Source organism: Heterocephalus glaber, unplaced genomic scaffold, assembly GCF_053883595.1.
Source record: "Heterocephalus glaber isolate CG9 unplaced genomic scaffold, H.glaber_assembly_v1.0 deba00001504, whole genome shotgun sequence".
Lineage (NCBI taxonomy): Eukaryota > Metazoa > Chordata > Mammalia > Rodentia > Bathyergidae > Heterocephalus > Heterocephalus glaber.
In genome coordinates this window covers 69,479,822-69,498,143 of record NW_028258324.1, presented here as the reverse complement: position 1 = coordinate 69,498,143, position 18,322 = coordinate 69,479,822, and the positions used below count along the sequence as shown (strand labels likewise).

The window sequence follows — 18,322 nt, the reverse complement described above, 5'->3', positions numbered from 1 at the left end:
CCCACCTTGTTTGCTGACACAAATTTTGCCGTGCATTGAGGACAAAAATACATCCGGGCTTTTAACTCAGTGCTTCCCGTACTGTTAGCTCAGAAGACCTGACACAACTAAAAGAGACTGTGTATGTCAGAGGGTTCTGTAATGAAGTAAGTAAGTTTGGACAATGTCACCTTTTTTTGTATTTGTAATGCATATTAGCTTTTTCCAAACTCATGTTTAGCTAGGACTCTTTTGGTTATAAAATCTATTAATAACTGTTGGAATAGTTTTTCAGGAAATTCTATTTTAGATGAAAAATAAACAAAATTAAAAACATATATATACATGTACATGCATATGTACCTATAATATTCTACCACAGTATTTGGTAAATAGATCTTGATTATAAATAAAATTTTTCTCTAATATCCATCCTAATGAGTATAGATGTTAAAATATTAAAATTATTCCAAAATGGATAGACTTATTCTAAACTGGATGTCTGATCATTAAATATGTACAGTACTGACATGGTTAATCATTCTCTTTTTGTGGGAATACCTTCTTGGTTGGCCTCCAGTATATCACACCCTAGGGCTTTCCTCATACTTCTCTATTCTTTCTAGACTTTGTTGATTCTTAATTCCCTGACTAGTTACTAGTGTGCCCTAGAGTTCCATTCTTAGACCTTATCTATATATTTTAAATCTATGTTCCTTTCTCTTAATGATCTCATTTACTCTCTTGACTTTAATGCCATCTTTATCATGTTGACTTTCACTTTTATTTCTGGCCTGGACCTCTCCTCTGAACTCTAGACATATATACGAAGTGTCAGCATCTCCATCTGTATGTCTAATATGCATCTCAAACTTTTTAACATGTTCAGAATTGAACTCCAGTCTTCCTCCCATCAAATTTCTCTTTTGTTTCCTATCTCAGTAACAAACAATTTCATACTTTCTTTTCCTCAGCCTTGGAACTATCTTTGACTCCTTTCTCTACAATCTACTCTTCTAGAAAGTCCTTCTGACTCTACCTATGTAGCCAGAATCCTTCTTTCTCTACTGCTACCCTTTGCAATTGGCTCCTGACTTATGTTTCTGCTTCTACTTTTGCCCCTTTCAACCTATTAATATGGCAGCCAAAGTGATTGATCCTCTGAGAGCCTACAAAGCTTCAGACTTAAAAGAAAAGAGATTTATTTTGCTTGTGGTTTCAGTCCCTGGTTGGCTGGCTCCATGGCAGGAGAGCATGGTGGAGGAAAGCTTCTCACCTCATCACTACCAAGAAGGAGAGAGAGAAAGGAAGAGCCAAATAGAGAGGAAGAGGTCAGAGAAGAGAATAAACCTGTCAGGGTTGCTCCTGGATTACCTTCTTCCTCTAACCAGGCCCCACCTCCTGACAGCACGTTCAGCTGTGCACTCATCAGTGTTAATGATCTTAGTGTCTCCATCATCTAATTATCTCCAAAATTCCCACCTCTGAACACATGAGCCTTTTGAGGGACACTTTTGATCCAAACCATAACAAATAAAAACTAAAAAGGGTCAAGTGACATGCTAAAATAAAAAGACAACTGATGAGGTATACAAGACAAGGAACTCCTTTGACAGGCTATTAACAGAGTACTGTTAAGGAATTAGAAAATATCCAAACTGAAACAAAGAGAAAAATGATGATAATGGAAAAGAAAAAAAGAACAGTAGAAGAAAAGGGAAAATGAAAATAGTGTAACTTTTCAACTACTCAGTTATTCCTATTGATGGGCATTGGGAATCAGTACCTGTCACCTGTACCCATTTCTCCGCATTCATTCTGTATTCCTCACTGCTTCTCTCTTCTTGCTGCTTTCTCCTTTCAATATTCAGTCAGCAAAGGCTGCACCCACTTTCCAGATGAACCGACTCTTTTGATGGAGCTTAAGAAAACTCTAGAAGTTGAGTCACAAAGTACTTTGAACCAAACTATTCTGTGTTTCTAAAAATTGTATTTCTGAAGAGCTTAAACAAAGGGGTATGTTCATATGCCTGTTACCAAAGAACCAGTTCTCCTGTCTTAGAATGTTTCCTAGAGATGATCCTACTCCTGGTAGTAGTGTCCTTTGTTCCCTCCCTTCTTTGTTACTCTAGCAATCCTGTCTTTACTACTCTTGGCTGCAGAATCACCTTTACTCCCTTTCTAGGCACTCTGGGGAGGTCCTCCGGCCCATCAAGGTTCCCTGATGTCTCAGAGTTTACAATCCCTCAAATAGGCACGTGGAGCAATTTATTCTCTGGAATCTCTTTTCTTTCTCATTCATTTATTTTGGAAGAGTTCTTATACTTCTGATTGGAAGTGAAGGGGTGGGGTTATTATGGTGATCTTTCATATTTGCTTAAGTGATCTATTTTAAAAGTTTGCTGTATATGCTTTAAAAGGAAAAGAAAAAGGAAATAGCTTGCATTGTCCATCAAGAGAAGACTAGATGAATAAACTTTGCTGGATTATTCATTCATTGAAATAAAATTCAGCATTTAATTGTAGAGCTTTTATCAACATGAATCCATCCCCCAAATAATACTGAGTACAAGCTGTAAAATGTATTGCCCTTGTAAGAGGCTGAGTGTTATTTAGAAAAGCAGTAAGTAACCACTGTGTCCTTGGTGTCACAAATAATTTCAGGGACTGAGAAACCATGGGATTTTTGAATTCTGTTTGTCCATAAGAAGTTCTCTCTCCCCTGATTACTCTGAAGGTTGACTGTCTGCCATAGGCTACAAACCAAGGAGAAGGGCATTTACTTGTGCAGCCCCTTCCTGCAGTTGAACCAGGTGACCCTTCAGAACCAGTGCTGTGTTTTGGTGTCTGAGATGCAGATGGAAGATGAAAGCTCCACTCTCCTTTCTAATCTTGTCTCTGGCTGTGCTGCTGTGAGTCTGTACCTGCAAGTGCGCTTCAAGGGTCATGCAGAGACTTGCACAGAGATTGGGGGTCACTGTTTGGCTCTGTCCCCGGCCGGGTTTTAGAGGACACTAGCATCTGCAGAGGCAGGAGGGATTGGCAAGACCGTGGTAGAAAATTACCCGGGGAGAAATAGTTGGGGTTTATACAATGCAGACATTCCCCAGTTTGTGCTACTCCAATAAGGGGATAAAATACAGTCAGGGCACTTCTAAACAAATGAATACTTATTAATTACGTGAGGAATATCTATTGAAGAAATGCTGAAATCTAAAGCATCTCGATGTAAGCAAATTACAGAATTTTATGCAAATAGTACGAGACACTATTTTGACCAAAGTGGAAATAGGTGTAAAGCTCTCCTAGGAAAACTCCTGGCAATGTATAAAGCAAGGAAAGAAAGTAACCAATGCGAGGAAGTGAATTTGAAAGTATATTATATGAATGTAAAACTTTAATGAGACATATGGATACAATTCTGAATTTCATGAACAAAACTAATAAGGAAATTGAAAATAAAAAATTGAGTAAAACAAGTTTCAAAAGCATCTTTGACATTTTCATGAAAAAGAAAAATGGTACTTCTCTGAGATAAACAACAAATTCAGAATGGTGATTGGAGCTAATGAAGAGGAGAATGTGGAAGTTATTTGTGGACTAAAACTGGGAAGTTCTTTGGATAGTTAGGCAGCTCCAGAGTCTGCTTGTCTCTGTGGCATCCAACCCCTAAATAAAGAGAAGTGACCTTATGCAGTTTGTTAATCATTGCATGATAGGTCACAGTGCTAAGACAATGGCCCTATTTTGGACATGGGTTCCCAGGGTTAAGGCAGCAGGATATATTGCCAAGAAACTGTTTCTCAGAAGGGGGAAGTGGAGTGAATCAGATCCAGAAGTGTTTAGTTTACTGCATATTACTATTATATTTTTTGCTCAAGATATTTCAAAGCTAACCAAAGAAAAGAAAAGAGAAATCTAAGCAGACGATATCAGTTTTTGAGTCATTCGCGTATAGTAGGTCAGTCAGAGAAAGCTTGGAGGAAAAAAAGGCACTATGAGTATGTTATCCCTTACTTGAGAAATGTAATTGTGTCATTGAAATCAAAATACTTCTTGATTTTACATTTGAGAGTTTCTTCTTGATAGATAATTTCACATAAAAATCTTTGCATGGAAAATAACTATTGGAATTTTTTATTGTAAATATATTTGGGCCATTATGTAAGAAACAAAAAAGAAGAGATGTTCTTGAAATTCTATTCCTCCCCCTTCCAGATGCCAGCATTTTAAATTAATATCCTTTGAGCCATCTTTATATTATATAGCTTTAAGGAATGCAAATAGAATGCCAAGTGTGGTGGTGCATGCCTGTAATCCCAGCACTTGGGAGGCTGAGGCAGGAAGATTGCCACTAGTTTGAGGCTGGCCTGGACTACACAGTGAGACCCTGTCTCAAACTAAATAAATGAATTAATGGATAAATAAATAAATAAGCCAAGCATGTGAATAGAAAAAGCAAACTCAAACTCAGTTTCTCCTGTACCCTCATTCAACAAGAGTTCAGCTCAGAAGACTTCGGTGGCCAAATGTGGGCGTAGGGGTTCCCCACACACCAAACCATCAGTTCTGCAGTAGACCATAACTGGATGTCTTCCAGTTCAGTTCTTTTTTTTGGGGGGGGGTACCAGGGATCGAACTTGGGTCCTTGCGGTTGTGCAGCAGGTGACAAAACCACTGAGCTAAATCCCTGGGCCATCAGTTCAGTTCTTACACTATCTTTTTTTCCCCCATTAAGTTTATGGGTACATTTTAGGTATAAAATACAGTTATATACATCACTGGGATCTTGTACCATTACATGAGTATCTTGGTTCTTATTTTTTTCCCCTTCCCCTGCCCTCCCTTCACCCCCTCCACCCTTCCCTATTTGCAAAGACTTTGTTTCTGTTTTTTTCCTTTTCTCATATTTTTTCTTTCCCCTCTTTCCTTTCCCCTACCCCTCCCACTTCCCCTGCTCCTTTAGACCTTTACTTCCCATTACACAATATCAATTATACATTTTTAAAATTACAACATCAAGATCTAGAGACATTACCACAGATTTTACAGAATTTAAAAGGATATAGAAAGCATATTACAAAAATCTGTTTTGAAATAAATTTGACAACTTCTATGAAGTACCTTGGAAGACAAATTAATGAAACTAACTCTGGAGGAAATATAAAATTTGAATAGCACCTATTAAAAAAAGTATATTCCTAGCTTGAAAACCTACCTATATGACAATGGGCTCATATACATTTTAACTGATAAATTATATCAAACATCTAAAGCAGAAAGAAGAAAGGAACACTTTTCCCCTCATTTTAGGAAATGAACATTGTGCTAATATTAAAACTGGATAAAGATAATAGAAGAAAAAAGTATGAACATAGATAGAAATTTGTTTAACAAAACTATTAGAAGTCAGATCTGCCAGTATGTAGAAAGTGGTTTAATTATAGGGATGACAGTGTTGGTTCAGCATTGGAAGATCCACCCCCAAAAGTCATCATTTTAACAGAGGAAAGGAAAAACCCATGTGATCCTGTCAGTAGTTGGAGAAAAAGTATCAGACTAAATTCTACAGCTGTTCGTGGTAAAAGCTATCAGAAGACTACAAGTAGAACAGAACCTTCTCAACAGATTAAAGACATATACTCCATACTTTCAGCAAAAACACCTTATAGGAATGGAGACGATACAATGCTTTCTCCCTAAGGTGGGGAACTAGGGCAGATATGCCTACTGTTCATCTGTCCATTAAACTTTGACACACAGGCCTAAACCAAAATAGTCTGGCAATAAAATGACACAATTAGGACAGGATTGGCCAGGTAGAAACAAAATCTTTATATGTAGATGAAATGATCATCTACAGAGAAAATACTAAGAAATCTCTAGGAGCCCCTAGAACTTGTATTTGAATTTAGCAGGATTAGAAAACACAAGGTATCTATAAAAATTCAGGTCTATGTATACTTGCTATAAATGAAGAATTGGATATTGAAATTTAAAAGTTATGTAGGAGTACAAAGGACCTAGAAAAGTAAAAAGTAAAAGAAAAAAAAACAGTGTTGGAAGACATTTAGTGCCTAATTTTAAGACTTCCTCTAAAGCTACAGTAATCAAGGCAGTGTTGGTGTAAGGAAAGACATATAGATCATTGGAATAAAAGAGAATCTAGAAATAGAACCACACATATATGGTCCATTGATTTTTGAAAGATTATTTAACATTAACATTTTATAGAATATAAACTCAAATCAAGAGCCGAGAAAAAAGATAGTGTTTTCAGCAAATGACACTAGAACATGTGGTATCCGTATGTAAAAAATTAACCTCAACCCTTTATTTCCATACATAAAAATAACTTAAAAGGACCTATGAACCTAAATATGAAGGCCTAAAAGTATAAAACTTTAAGAAGAAATTATAAGGGAAAATGTTCATGAATTTAGGGTAGGCAAGAACTTCCTAGGATACAAAAAACACGATGTATAAAAGAAAAAAATTGATAAATGAGATTCCATCAAAATTTAGAACTTTAAATGACATCGTTAAAATGAAAAGTCCTTAAACAGACCATATTTACAATGAATATAACCTAGCTCATTAACAGACAACCCAATTAAAAAGTAGACACAAGAAGATGATAAATAGCCAGTACAGCACAAGGAAAGGTGTGCAACACTGAAATCAGAAAAATACTAATCAGTACAACAACAAGATTGGATTATACACTCATTAGGGAGATGAAGTTAAAAGTTTTAAAAGCCTTGTTATGACTTTTTCTTTTTGTTGGATTCTCCCCTTTGCATTTAATTTGTCATGCCCAATGGATTCATTGTGCTGGGCTTCCTGGGGTTGTAATCCTCATTGTCTTTTCCTAGGATTTTGTCTAAAATTTTTTGGAGTGTTGGTTTGGTATTCATGAAGTTCCTAAGGTCCTCTTTATCATGAAAGTATCTTATTTCTCCATCAATTTTGAAAGATAGTTTTACAGGGTACATCAATCTAGGTTGGAGGCTGTTTTCCTTTAGGGCTTGAAATACATCACTCCAAGCTCTTCTTGCCTTGAGGGTTTGCATTGAGAAGTCTGCTGTGATTCTGATGAGCTTTCCTTTGTATGTGATTTGTTTCTTTTCTCTCACTCCTTGTAGAATTTTGTTCTTCTGTTGGGTTTCTGGAATCCTAACTATTATATGCCTATATGTAGATTTTTTTTGATCAAGGCTAGTTGGAGTCCTATATGTCTCACTTATCTGTATGTCAAGTTCTTTTCCCCTGCTTGGGAAGTTTTCTGCCATCACTTCTGTGAACAGTTTTTTTTATGTCATCTGCACTCTCTCCTGTTTCTTCATTGACTCCAATCAGTCTTATGTTATTCTTCTTTGCATCATCTAGCAGCTGCTGGATTGCTTTCTCGTGGTCCCTTACAATTTTAAAGCAATTTTTCTTTTCCTGGTCATTAATTGCAATCTTATCTTCTATATCTGAAATTCTGTCCTCACATGTGCTCATTCTGCTGTGTAGACTTTCAATGGAGTTTTTAATCTCCTGGAAATCTGTTTGCATCTGTTTTATGGATTCCATTTGTTTCCTATGTTGGGATTCTATCATGTTCCTCAGATCCTCTATTTTTTTATCTGTGTCCTCTCTAGATTTATTAATCATGTCTTGCACTATGGGCACAATCTTTGCTGTTATCTGAGAAATTATTTCTGATTTCATTTTCTCCAGATCCTCTTTTGTTGCCATTTCAGGGAGTCCAGGTGGTTGAGTATCAGATTGTTCCATCTTGTCTCCCTTTGGGGTTGCTGCAGGTGATCTGGAAATCTGTTTTTCAGGCTTGTTTACGGGTCTTCTCTTTTCCACGGAGCGGGGGGGTGCTGCTGGCCCCCACATGGCTCACCTCCTCTGCCCTAGGAGCGGTGGAATTTGGGGGGAGCCTCCTCCTGGGTGCTGGGATTGGCTCACCTCCTCTGCCCTAGCTCTTACACTATCTTGAGAGAGGATCAGATCCCATAGGTTGAAGGCTGAGTTCCCAAGACTGTACCTCAATTTCAGGTGCCAATTGCCAGGCCCAGGCTGTGTTACCTGTGCTTCTGACTCCTGGCTATAAATCGGAGCTCTCGCACCCACTTCGTGTGCTAGAGTAGCTCATGCCACTCAAGGATATCCTTATGTTACAAGGATACACGTGACATACATTGGGCAGGGTGTGACGGAAGGGACCAGGAGCCTCCGCACTCTGGGACGGCCTCCTCCTGAACCCTGCATGTGTCCAGCTGTCCAGTAGCTCTCAGAAAACTGTCCTTGTGGGTTTTTGAGTGATTCCTTACATGGGCACAATCGATTACACCACTGGCCTATTTAACTCATAGCTTCTCTCCACTAGGGGCCAGTGTGCTGTGAGATCAGGATGATCACCTCAACTCCTAACTCTGCCTTCCCTCTCCATGGACAGCTCCTGTCCTGAAGCCACAGAGGGCTTCTAGCCTCAGCCAGCTCATTAGCAAACAAAAGCATATTTACCACTTTGAAGATCCTAAGCATTTTAGGGATTATATGACATGAGATGAAGACCAAATACATGTATTTTACAAAGCCACGGGAAGGAAACAACAAGGTATTTTAGGAAGTTAAGATTAGGAGTTAATTATAATTGTTAATATTAAATATCTTGCTAATATTTCAAGAAATCATTTTTTTCTTTTTGCTAAGCAGATGAGAGTAGGGAGGTATAAATGGAAGCAAAGTCCTAGGGAGAAAACATTCTGGTTATCTATTTTTTTCTTCCCCTGGATCCTCAATTTTTATTCCAGCTTTATTTGAAAAATCAGAGTTACGGTTATATTTGAAGTTTGTATCCCATTTACTGATCTGTCCTAAATTGGAGGCAGTAGGGAAGGCAGCATTGTGAGCTTGAGCAAGGAAAGACAATGACCAGGCCTTTAATCCAGTCCTGTAATTATTGTGATGTTGTGCTTGTCAAAGGACAAAATTCCAATGATTTAAAGATCTTAATTGCCTTCATTTTCTATTCTAGAATCTGGCAACACTTCATTCCATGAAATAGAATGTGTTCTGATGAGCCGAGCAGAAGTTAGTTTTACAAACAAAAGGACTTTAAGAAACAAGAAACCAAAGCAAACTGATCATTTTAAAGTTACTTTCATTGCAAGATGGGGACAGCAAGATAAAACAATAGAAAAATGGGGCCAGGGATTTAGCTCAATGGTTCCGCCACCTGCCCCGAAAGCTCAAGGACCCGAGTTCTTTCTTTTTGGTAAGAGGTAATGAATACTGGTATTAATTAAACTGGTCTGTCAGGGAGATTTGATTTCTCAGGTCAGAAAAAAAAATTCAGTTTTTACTTGGTGAAGTGGGGTTTAGGCATGGGTGACTCCATTTTTATTTTTTGTTGGGGCAAGACCTTAGACCAAAACAATGACCTTCTGTAATTTTTATTTAACACTACTTGTTTGAAATTTTTCTTTAAAATACCTGTAATATAGGCCGGAGATTTAGCTCAGTGGTTTCGCTGCCTGCTGTGCAAACACAAGGACCCGTTAGATCCCCGGTACCAAAAAACCCCCCAAAAAACCCCCTGTAATATTAAGAGGATTCCAGCCATTATTATAAAAAGTGCATTGAAATGGCCTAGGAAAAAGTATTTTAAAAAGCAGTGCATGCTGCTAAATTGTCCCTTATACTTTATTTTTATTGTCTGTTTTTGCAGTGCTGGGTGTTGAAACCAGGGCCTCATGCACGCTAGGTCAGCGCTCTACCATGGAGCTATACCCACATTCCTGCACCACTAGCATGAGTTGTTGCCTCATGTAAGGTGGAAATCATGTTGTAGGTCTAACGTGAAAATAAAAAGAACATTTATTATAGGAAGGAAACACAACTGGCTGCTCCAGACAGAGAAGCTTAATTAAGAAGCAAAACCAGCTGTTCCATGGGCAGAGCAGGCCAGTTAATGACAGTAGAGCTGGAAGTTCCACAGACAAGCCCCCCCCCCCCCAGCAGAGCTGGTTCACTTTTATGGAGTCTCAAAGGAATAACATTAATCAGTGGTGGGTTTTTCAAAAGTGGGGTAGGGAATTAGTTACTTGCATCAATCTCATCTTGCTTCCTCACACTTACCCTTTGAGTAACCATGTGATTTCTTCTCCCCTTGTACCATCCCAAAGTGCAGCTACCTGCTTCTTTCCTATCAAGTGGCTACTTCAAAGTCCTGTTTGCACCCTGCCTCAGTTACACACCTGGACTCAGAGCCAGGCTGCCTTGTTCTCCATTTAGCCCTAGGCAAGTGACTTACCTACTTCACAGTCCTGGGAGCTCCCTGTCTCGTCGGCCAGATACTCTATTCTTTCCCTGCACCAATATATGCTGCAGAAACTCAGATTGTGAAATGTTACATGTTTTTTCTGCCCTATAACAATTTGAAAGTAAGTAGGTGACTGAGCAACACTCACTGTACTTTAACCTTTTGAAAATGAGGGAGCGAAGTGCCAAGGGTGAAACTAGAGGTGTGGCTAAATGGGTTGTTTTGTTTCTACTCTAAAACATCCGCCCTGTTCCCTATAACCTATGGACTTTCAGTGGTTCGCAGCTGGCTTCATAACTGGATCACATGGAAAAGGACAGGTCTCCCATGACCCTTTTCACAAAATATCTGAATAATTTCCCACTTCACCATCATACATTCATGGTTTGAAAGACTTGAAAATGAGTACATCTTTGATAGCTTAAAGTTATATCAAAGATTATTTCTTGAATTGGTAAAGTTTTTCTGCATATAACCTGTGAATGTATAATGTCAAATACATTGAAATTTGATCTTTTCTCAAATAGCCTTACAGGAAGTCACAAAGTCTTTCATTTTGTGTAAAGTTTATTGATTCACCTGTGAGCTAACATAGCAAGTTCAAGGTACAGAGAGAGATACCTCTCAGCCTACCATTCTAATGTGTCATGTGAATGTAGTTTCTATTTGAAAGTTCCAAATAGATACTCCAGAGCTGACAGGGGAATTCCAGCTAGGTCATTCAGCCATTAAAACTTTAGAGGGAGGGGGAAAAAAGACAAGGAAAAATATTGCCTTTGTGTAAACATGAATACATCTGCTTTTAAAGTGGCTCTTTTTATTTGTTTTAATATTAAAGGGAGAGCTCAAGCTGGATTTCTTTTACATTCCAAATCAAAAGTAATAAATTTAATTAATTTGGAAGTTTATACCTCTGGGGTGGCTTCCCAGTGGCCCCTAAAATGCAGGTGACAGAACAGGCAGGAATTCTTCAAATGTCTTTGGTGTGTTTTCCTTGGCAGTTATATTAGCTGAAACATACCCGGTTTTTGCTCTTGAAGCTTTATACTGCCCTTAGATGACTTTCACAGACTGACAGGCATCTGACTATGCAAACATTGCTGGATATACACAATGATTTAAAGTACTGTCATTCTATCAGTGTCTTGTGTGGTCTAAATGCACAATGAAATGGTAACTGTTCAGTAAATAGCAGGAGCAGTTATTCATCCCTAGACTGCCAGTTTATTCAGCCCTGAATCTTTAAATCTGTATTAAATTTAATATTAAAATTTACACATATAGTACATCAAAATGATAGCATACTAAGTTTAAATTAGTTCTTAACTTAATTATTTGGGGAGCTTTAAACACTTTTTGTTGGAACTGTGTAGCATGCAAGTCTTTTGTGAAAGGTTCTGGATAACTTGACGTGTCTGTGTTTGTCCCTTTTATCCCATAGACCTCATTCTGCTAGAGAGATGGATTCAGTTGCTGTCTACCTATGGACAAAGCAGAGCTTTTGAAAAAGGAGCTGGGGTTATAGCTCAGTGGTGGAACACTTGCCTAGCACACATGAGGCCCAGGGTTTGAGCCCAGCACCACTACAAAAAATTTTTAAGTTACTAAGTGTAAGTGCAGTAATATTTTCAAAATTTATAAAATATTTATGGAATAATTATGTAGAGAATATGTGTGTACCTATGGCCCAGTTTAGGAAGGCAATGTGACCCTTGTTCCTAGTACCTCCTGTGGGCTCCTTCCAGGTCCCTACATTTCTTTAAACTGCACAAATAACCAAGGGTCTGAATTTTTAGTTACTATTTCTCTTGATTTTCTTAGTAATTTTATCACATATCTGTGTATCCCAGAACCATATACTGGTTAGTTTTTCATTGTTTTGAATTTTATAAAAATGAAATCATATTGTATGTCTTTTTCTGGGACATTCCCTCCCCCCAACATTATAGCCTTAGATTTCTCCATGACAATGCATGTTAGCTTTTGCTTATTATTTTTCACTGCTGTCCGAACATTCCAGAGTTTAGTAGTAGCTGAATTGACTGGTAGACTTTTGGGATGTTCCTGGTTTTAGTTATTACAAACATTGCTCCCATATATGTATGTTTCGTATATGTATCTGTCGTGTGTAAGCACTTCTGTACCAGTGTCTCTTAACCTTATTCGCGTCATACCACACACAGAAAATGGTAGATAATATTGGTATAGCACACTGGTTAAGGTAATGAAGCTGTATTTCAGGCCTGAAAGTTTCTGGCTGGCTGGAGAGCTGAGGTCTACCCTGGGCACACTCATTGCATATTAGGGTGTCTCAACACCCCAGGTGGGAACCTTGCTAGGGTGTGTGCCTGAGAATTGAATTGCTGGTTGTAGGTATGTGTTTCTTCTCCCCTCTAGGTAATACCAAATAACTCAGTAGTATTAATTATTCTGTTATGAACTGAGTACACAAACCAAATGGCCTGAATCTACATTTACAACAAAAAGGAACTCTGCCATTCTCTTGATTATGAAAAAGAAAATACTTTATTATTTTCTACTATATGAATTCAGATTTGCTTTCTCCAAACATGATTATGTCAGTATCTTGAAAATGTGACAGCAGAGTTGGAGGTAGTAATGTTAAGAAGTGACAACATGTCCCTGTAGTTGTTACTCATTGTGAAAACCTAGGCTGAATAAAATACTTATAAGAGCTATAATTATGCCTTCCAGGTTTGGTATTGCATTAGCTTTTTGTTTTTTAGCCTCGAGAGGTAATTTCAGATGATGTAACATGAAGTATTGAAAGCTATTTATTATATAAGGCAACTTTTAGTTTAGAAATCCAAACATTTAGGAAAGAAGCTGGTTTATTTTGATTATTCTTAAAATTGGTTTCTCTTAAACTATAGAAGTCTGTAATTATCAGGATTACATTAAGATAATAAATAATGGTTTGTCTTAAACATGCATGCAAATTTTGCATTCTTCTGTTTCAATTTCTTTTCTCCCAAATAAAGCTGATACAACATAAAGATCTACCCTGTGGCTTCAGATTCCCCAGTTTAAGAGGCATGATGGTAAATGGAATCCCCTTTCCCAAAGGCCTTTAAATCAGACGTGCTTTCTTGTAAGAACATTTTGACTTCCATAATCTGGATTCCATTTAGGCTCTGCTGGAAGTGAAAGAGGTCTTTTGAATGACTTTTTTCCACCAATGATCCCTCTTTCTAAGCAGCTGTCCGGTGGTCTTTGTGTATCCTAATTTCTTCAACAGTGGATTTGGTGGACCGCTTCTTAGCTCTTTCCTTTTCCCTTGGTTTCCAGACAATCACACTATCGTGCTTCTTTCCCAAACCCTTTGCCCATTCTTTCCCTGTCTTCTTTGCCACTGCGCTCTTTCCCTGTGTTTATGTCCTTCAGCTGAGTGCTGGCCTCCCCTTCCTCACTCTGTTTAATATTTCTCAACTATTCCTGGTCTGTCCTCTCACCTGAGCCCTCATCTCATTGTTCAGATGCCTTTTGGATATGTTGAGGTCACTCTGTACTTGGCATTTTTAAACTCTCTCACCTCATCACATCATGCCTGGCATACTAGGTACCAACAAGTATTTGTTGGATGAATTAAATTAATTTCATTCTCCTTCCTGTCTTTTGTCATTAGTTTCACTATTCTGATTTCTCGGTGATACTGTAAATAATTTGATTTTTTTGACATGTATCTTCTGATTACTTATTTTCATGCCTTTTACCTAATTCCCTGTCACTTCATGCCATGATTCCTCCACAGTTTCTCATCTGGTGTGTTCGGTTCTAATCTCCCCTTTCTCTAACCCATTTTACTCAAAGCCACCCAATAATTTTTTAATGTCTGTTTGTTGTTTTAATAACATTTTAATTTCATAATAAAGTTAAGACTTACAGAAAATTTCTAGACAGTATATATATAACTTTCACAGTTTGTCCGCATGATAACATCTTCTGTAGCCACTGGCTCATTTGTCAGAAGTAACAAATTAACATTGTTACATGACCATTAGCAAATTAACATTATTACGTGACCATTAACTAAAATCTGGCTTCTATAAAATTTTCATAATTTTTTCCACTACTATAATTTTTCTGTTCTAGGATTGAATCCAGAGTACCATATTGCATTTAGCTTCTTTTTTTTCTTTACTGGGACTTGAACCCAAGCAGGGTCTTTACACTGAGCTATATCCTCCAGCACTCCTTTTTTTTTTTTTTTTTTTTGGTACCGGGGATTGAACTTGGTACCTTGCTCTTGCGAGCCAGGCACCGGAACCACTTAGCTAAATCCCCAGCCCCTCCTTTTTTATTTTTTATTTTGAGACAAGGTTGCTAAGGGATTGCTAAATTACTAAGTTTTCCAGCCTGGGTTCGAACTTGTGATTGATCCTCCTGCCTCAGCCACCTAGAGTGCTAGAATTATAAGAAGGTACCACTACACCCACTAGCATATCTATTTTTAAATAGGTAATACCAGCTTCGTTATAGATTGAAAAAGGAAAAAAGTATATGTCTGCTTTCCACCTCTAAACTTCAGAGGTCCTCTGAATTCTCTTTCCTACAGACTACTACTGTTTTCTGATTTCTTAAATATCCTTCCTGAAAGGTACACACATATTCTCTCTCTCTCTCTCTCTCTCTCTCTCTCTCCCTGACAGATATGCAAATAATTGCATTCTAAATATATTACTCTTTGTCCCTTTTCAGTTGAATATAGTTTGATCATTCCTCATCAACACAAAGTTGCTTTTTTTCCCAGTATCCCATTTAGCTATCTGTACTGTAATCTAATTTATCAGATCCCTCTTGATTGACATTGTTTACTTTTGTAAACAATGCTGCAGTGAGTATCCATGTACATACGTACACATTTTACATGTGTAAGTCTGTTTGGGTTATTGCTGAGTGAAAGGGTATATGTATTCATAATTTGCCAATTTATCTTTCATTAAATGTGTTTTCCCATAAAGTCACCAAAGGTGTGTCTAATGAAACTTTTTGAAATTTGCTAATTTAAAAGTTAAAATAATGTCATTCTATTTTAATTTCTCTCTCTCTTTTTGTCTCTATTTCTGTCTCTCTCTCTTTGGCTCTTTATCTCTCTATCTCTGTCTCTCTCTGTCTCTCTCTCTGTCTCTCTGTCTCTCTCTTTCTATCCCTCTCCTCTCTCTCCTCTCTCTCTCTTCTTCCAGGGCTGAGGATTGAACCCAGGGCCTTCACACTGAGCTCCATTCTCACCTCCTTTTCAAATTTTGACACAGGGTCTTGCTAAATTGCCTATGCTGGGGTAGAACTTGTGATCCTCCTGCCTCAGCTTCCTAGAATGCTAGGATTACAAGTGTGTACCACCATGCTGGCTTCTATTTCCCTCATACTAAGTGAGGTCAAGTGTCTTCACTTATTTAAGAGCTGTTCATATTTCTTCTATCAACTTTAAATAGAACCAGAATTTACACTCCAGAAATGTGTGTGTTTGACCTCAATAGAGGAGAGAGAAGGGAAGGTCAGGCATCTGGTTGGATATAGCTCATGTGATTAAAGACTTAGGAATCTATTGAGTTAAGAATACAATGCATTTAAAATATAAAATAATAAATGTAGAGCAGCCAGATCAAGGAAATTGATAGTTTTGTAATTATTTTTTTCTTAATCACACCTCATTTGGAGTACTCTTTTTGGTATTATATTTTTAAAGGGGCACTGTGAAATTGAAATACCCATATTGTTTTTCTTTTGTTGCCATAAAAAAATTGTGATCAACTTTGTGACTTAAAACAACACAAATTTAAGCTGGTTGTGATTGTGTGTGCCCTTCATCCAGCACTCAGAGGATTAATCCCAATACTACTGAGGCAGGAGGACCTGGAGTTTGAACTCATCCTGGACAGCTTGACCTTTTGTTTCTGTTTTTGGTTTTCATTTTTTGTTTGTTTTTGTTTGGGCTTTGGTTTGGGTTTTGGTTTTTTTGAGACAAGGTCTTGCTATGTAGCCCAGGCTGGCTTCAAACTCACAGCAGTCCCCCTGCCTCAGCCTCCTGCGTGCCGGGATTAGAGGCATGCACACCTGGCTCTCCCTGGGCAACTTAGTAAGACACTGTCTCATAATAAAAAAATAAAAAAGGGCTGAGGATGTAACTCAGTACAAAGTCAGTGGGTTCAATCCTCAGTTCTACAAAAACAAAACATAAAACCCTACAAATGTATTATCTTATAGTTCTGTAGGTAGAAAGTCCAATATGGATCTCACTGGGATAACATCAAGGTGTCATCTAGGCTGTGTTCCAAAATCCGCCTCTTGCCTATTCTATCTTCTGGAGGCCACTTCCTTCCATCTTTAAGGCCAGCAAGAGCCAGTTGAGTCCTCATCAACAGCTCTCAGACCGCAGCCGGGGAAAGTTCACCACCTTTGGAGAATGGACCCATCAGGATAATCCCCTCATCTCACGGTTCTTAACCTTAAATCCACGAAATCCCTCTGGCCATAAGATGTCACATATTGACAAGTTCTAATGAGTAGGACGTGGACATCTTTGGGGGAAGGGCATTATTCTCCCCATCACAGTGCCCACTGCAGGGGATCAACAGGATAGAGAAGGAATCACATTGTGTACAGAGAATTGGAGTAAGAAGATTTGAAGATGATCCCGATGTGTGCTGTCTGGGAGAGTAGAAGATAATGTTTGTAAAGTGATTAGTGCAGTGAGTACATCGTAAATGGTTGCTGCTTCAAAGGCCAGTGGTACAAATTGCAGATGTATAGTAGCTCAGAAGGAGGAGCTTAGTGAAGTGGAAAGGAGTAAAACAACGTAACATTTTATCTGGCAAAGGACAGAATTTGGGATCTGAGTTCTCACTTCTACATTAAATAGGCAGGTGGTTTAAAAGAAAGCACTAAGTTTACCAAGAACTCTGCATTGTTCCTCTCACTAGTAAAATAGGGAGAACAGAGATGAAGGAGATGAGGAACACCAGAGAAGCAACCTTTTGACCCCTTTCTGCCATTATTGCACAATACATAGATTTAGAGAGGGAGGGGAAACTTATAAAGGAAGCAAGCAAGACATTTGAAGTTCAGAGGACTAGCTTTTTTTTTTTTAACCCTAGGAACGTATTGGAGTAGGAATTCCCTGCTGAAACCAAAACCCAGCCATCAGAGATTATGAGATTTTTTTTTCAGGCTTTCCCTATAATCTTCCTTACATTTGTCTCTTCAAACACATTTAATTCAGCCTTTGAGAAGTTGCTGATAAGCGATTATGGACGGGAAGTTAAATTAACAAACCCTCCCACCTTGCTGTTGGGCGGTAGCGTCCAAAGCGGTGTGAACCTGATCCAGAAAGAGCCAGGAAGGGGACAAAGTTTAGTCTGTGAGGAAATCGGTGGCTGCTGCTAGTTTCATGCTGTCTGTCCAGACTTCAGCTTGGTGTAAGTACTTTTTTAAACAACTATTATGACTTGTTAATATAAAAAGGATTCTAAGAGTAACTGCCATAAGATTAAATCAAGTCTCTGTTTGGCTTTTGATGCTGTGTAGTAGATCTACTTATTAAAAGAAAGTTTCAGCATTTCTACAAGTAGTTTGATTTTTTTTTTTTTTTAAAAAAAGGAAAGCTGTGAAGCTTTTTGGCTTTTCAACAGGTCTGCTTACATAAAATGCTTTTTAATGTCTTGTCTTGCATTGAATGAAGGTGTTTACGGTCAGAAAATAAAAGTGAGTAAATATGTATCTGCTGCCCTGAGATCTATTACTTCTAAATAGTGCTTAGGGTTCTCCCATGTTCCTTCCAGTTTCTTTTCCTTTAGTTTAGGTTTGTGTTACAAATTGGTGTTAGTGAATATTACTGTGGTGTAATTAAACTGGTGATTTTTATGTTTAAAGAAATTAAATGAATGAGAATAAAGCTGAAGTTAAAACGTAACACAGTGCTAGGATCCTAGATTTCAGAGCACCAGAATGCATTTTCAAAGAGGAAAAACCTGGTGAATATGGGTAGAAGTGGTAAGCAGCCTA

General features: G+C 38.0%; 2 protein-coding genes across 8 annotated transcripts in view; both read left to right on the top strand.

The window, feature by feature from the left end:
• LOC147825418 (uncharacterized) overlaps positions 1-18,322 on the top strand; it is a 60,658-nt gene that overhangs the window by 13,686 nt on the left and 28,650 nt on the right. For 4 of the 7 annotated variants that reach the window (XM_087187036.1, XM_087187037.1, XM_087187032.1 and 1 more), the window contains 2 exons: positions 9,014-9,253; positions 11,742-11,910. The exons of 2 other annotated variants lie outside the window; for them this stretch is intronic. Coding sequence is in view for 1 of the 5 variants with exons in the window: in XM_087187032.1 (XP_087043158.1) it covers positions 9,014-9,043 (30 nt within the window). In the remaining 4 variants the exon portion in view is untranslated. Of the gene's footprint in view, positions 1-9,013; positions 9,261-11,741; positions 11,911-18,322 lie in introns of all 7 variants that reach the window. One more of the 7 variants, XM_087187038.1, reaches the window with a different exon arrangement.
• Positions 11,936-18,322, top strand: part of Map3k13 (mitogen-activated protein kinase kinase kinase 13) — a 123,289-nt gene continuing 116,902 nt past the window's right edge. Inside the window, exon 1 of the mRNA XM_004834849.4 lies at positions 11,936-17,736. The gene's annotated coding sequence lies outside the window, so the exon portion shown is untranslated. The remainder of the gene's footprint in view (positions 17,737-18,322) is intronic.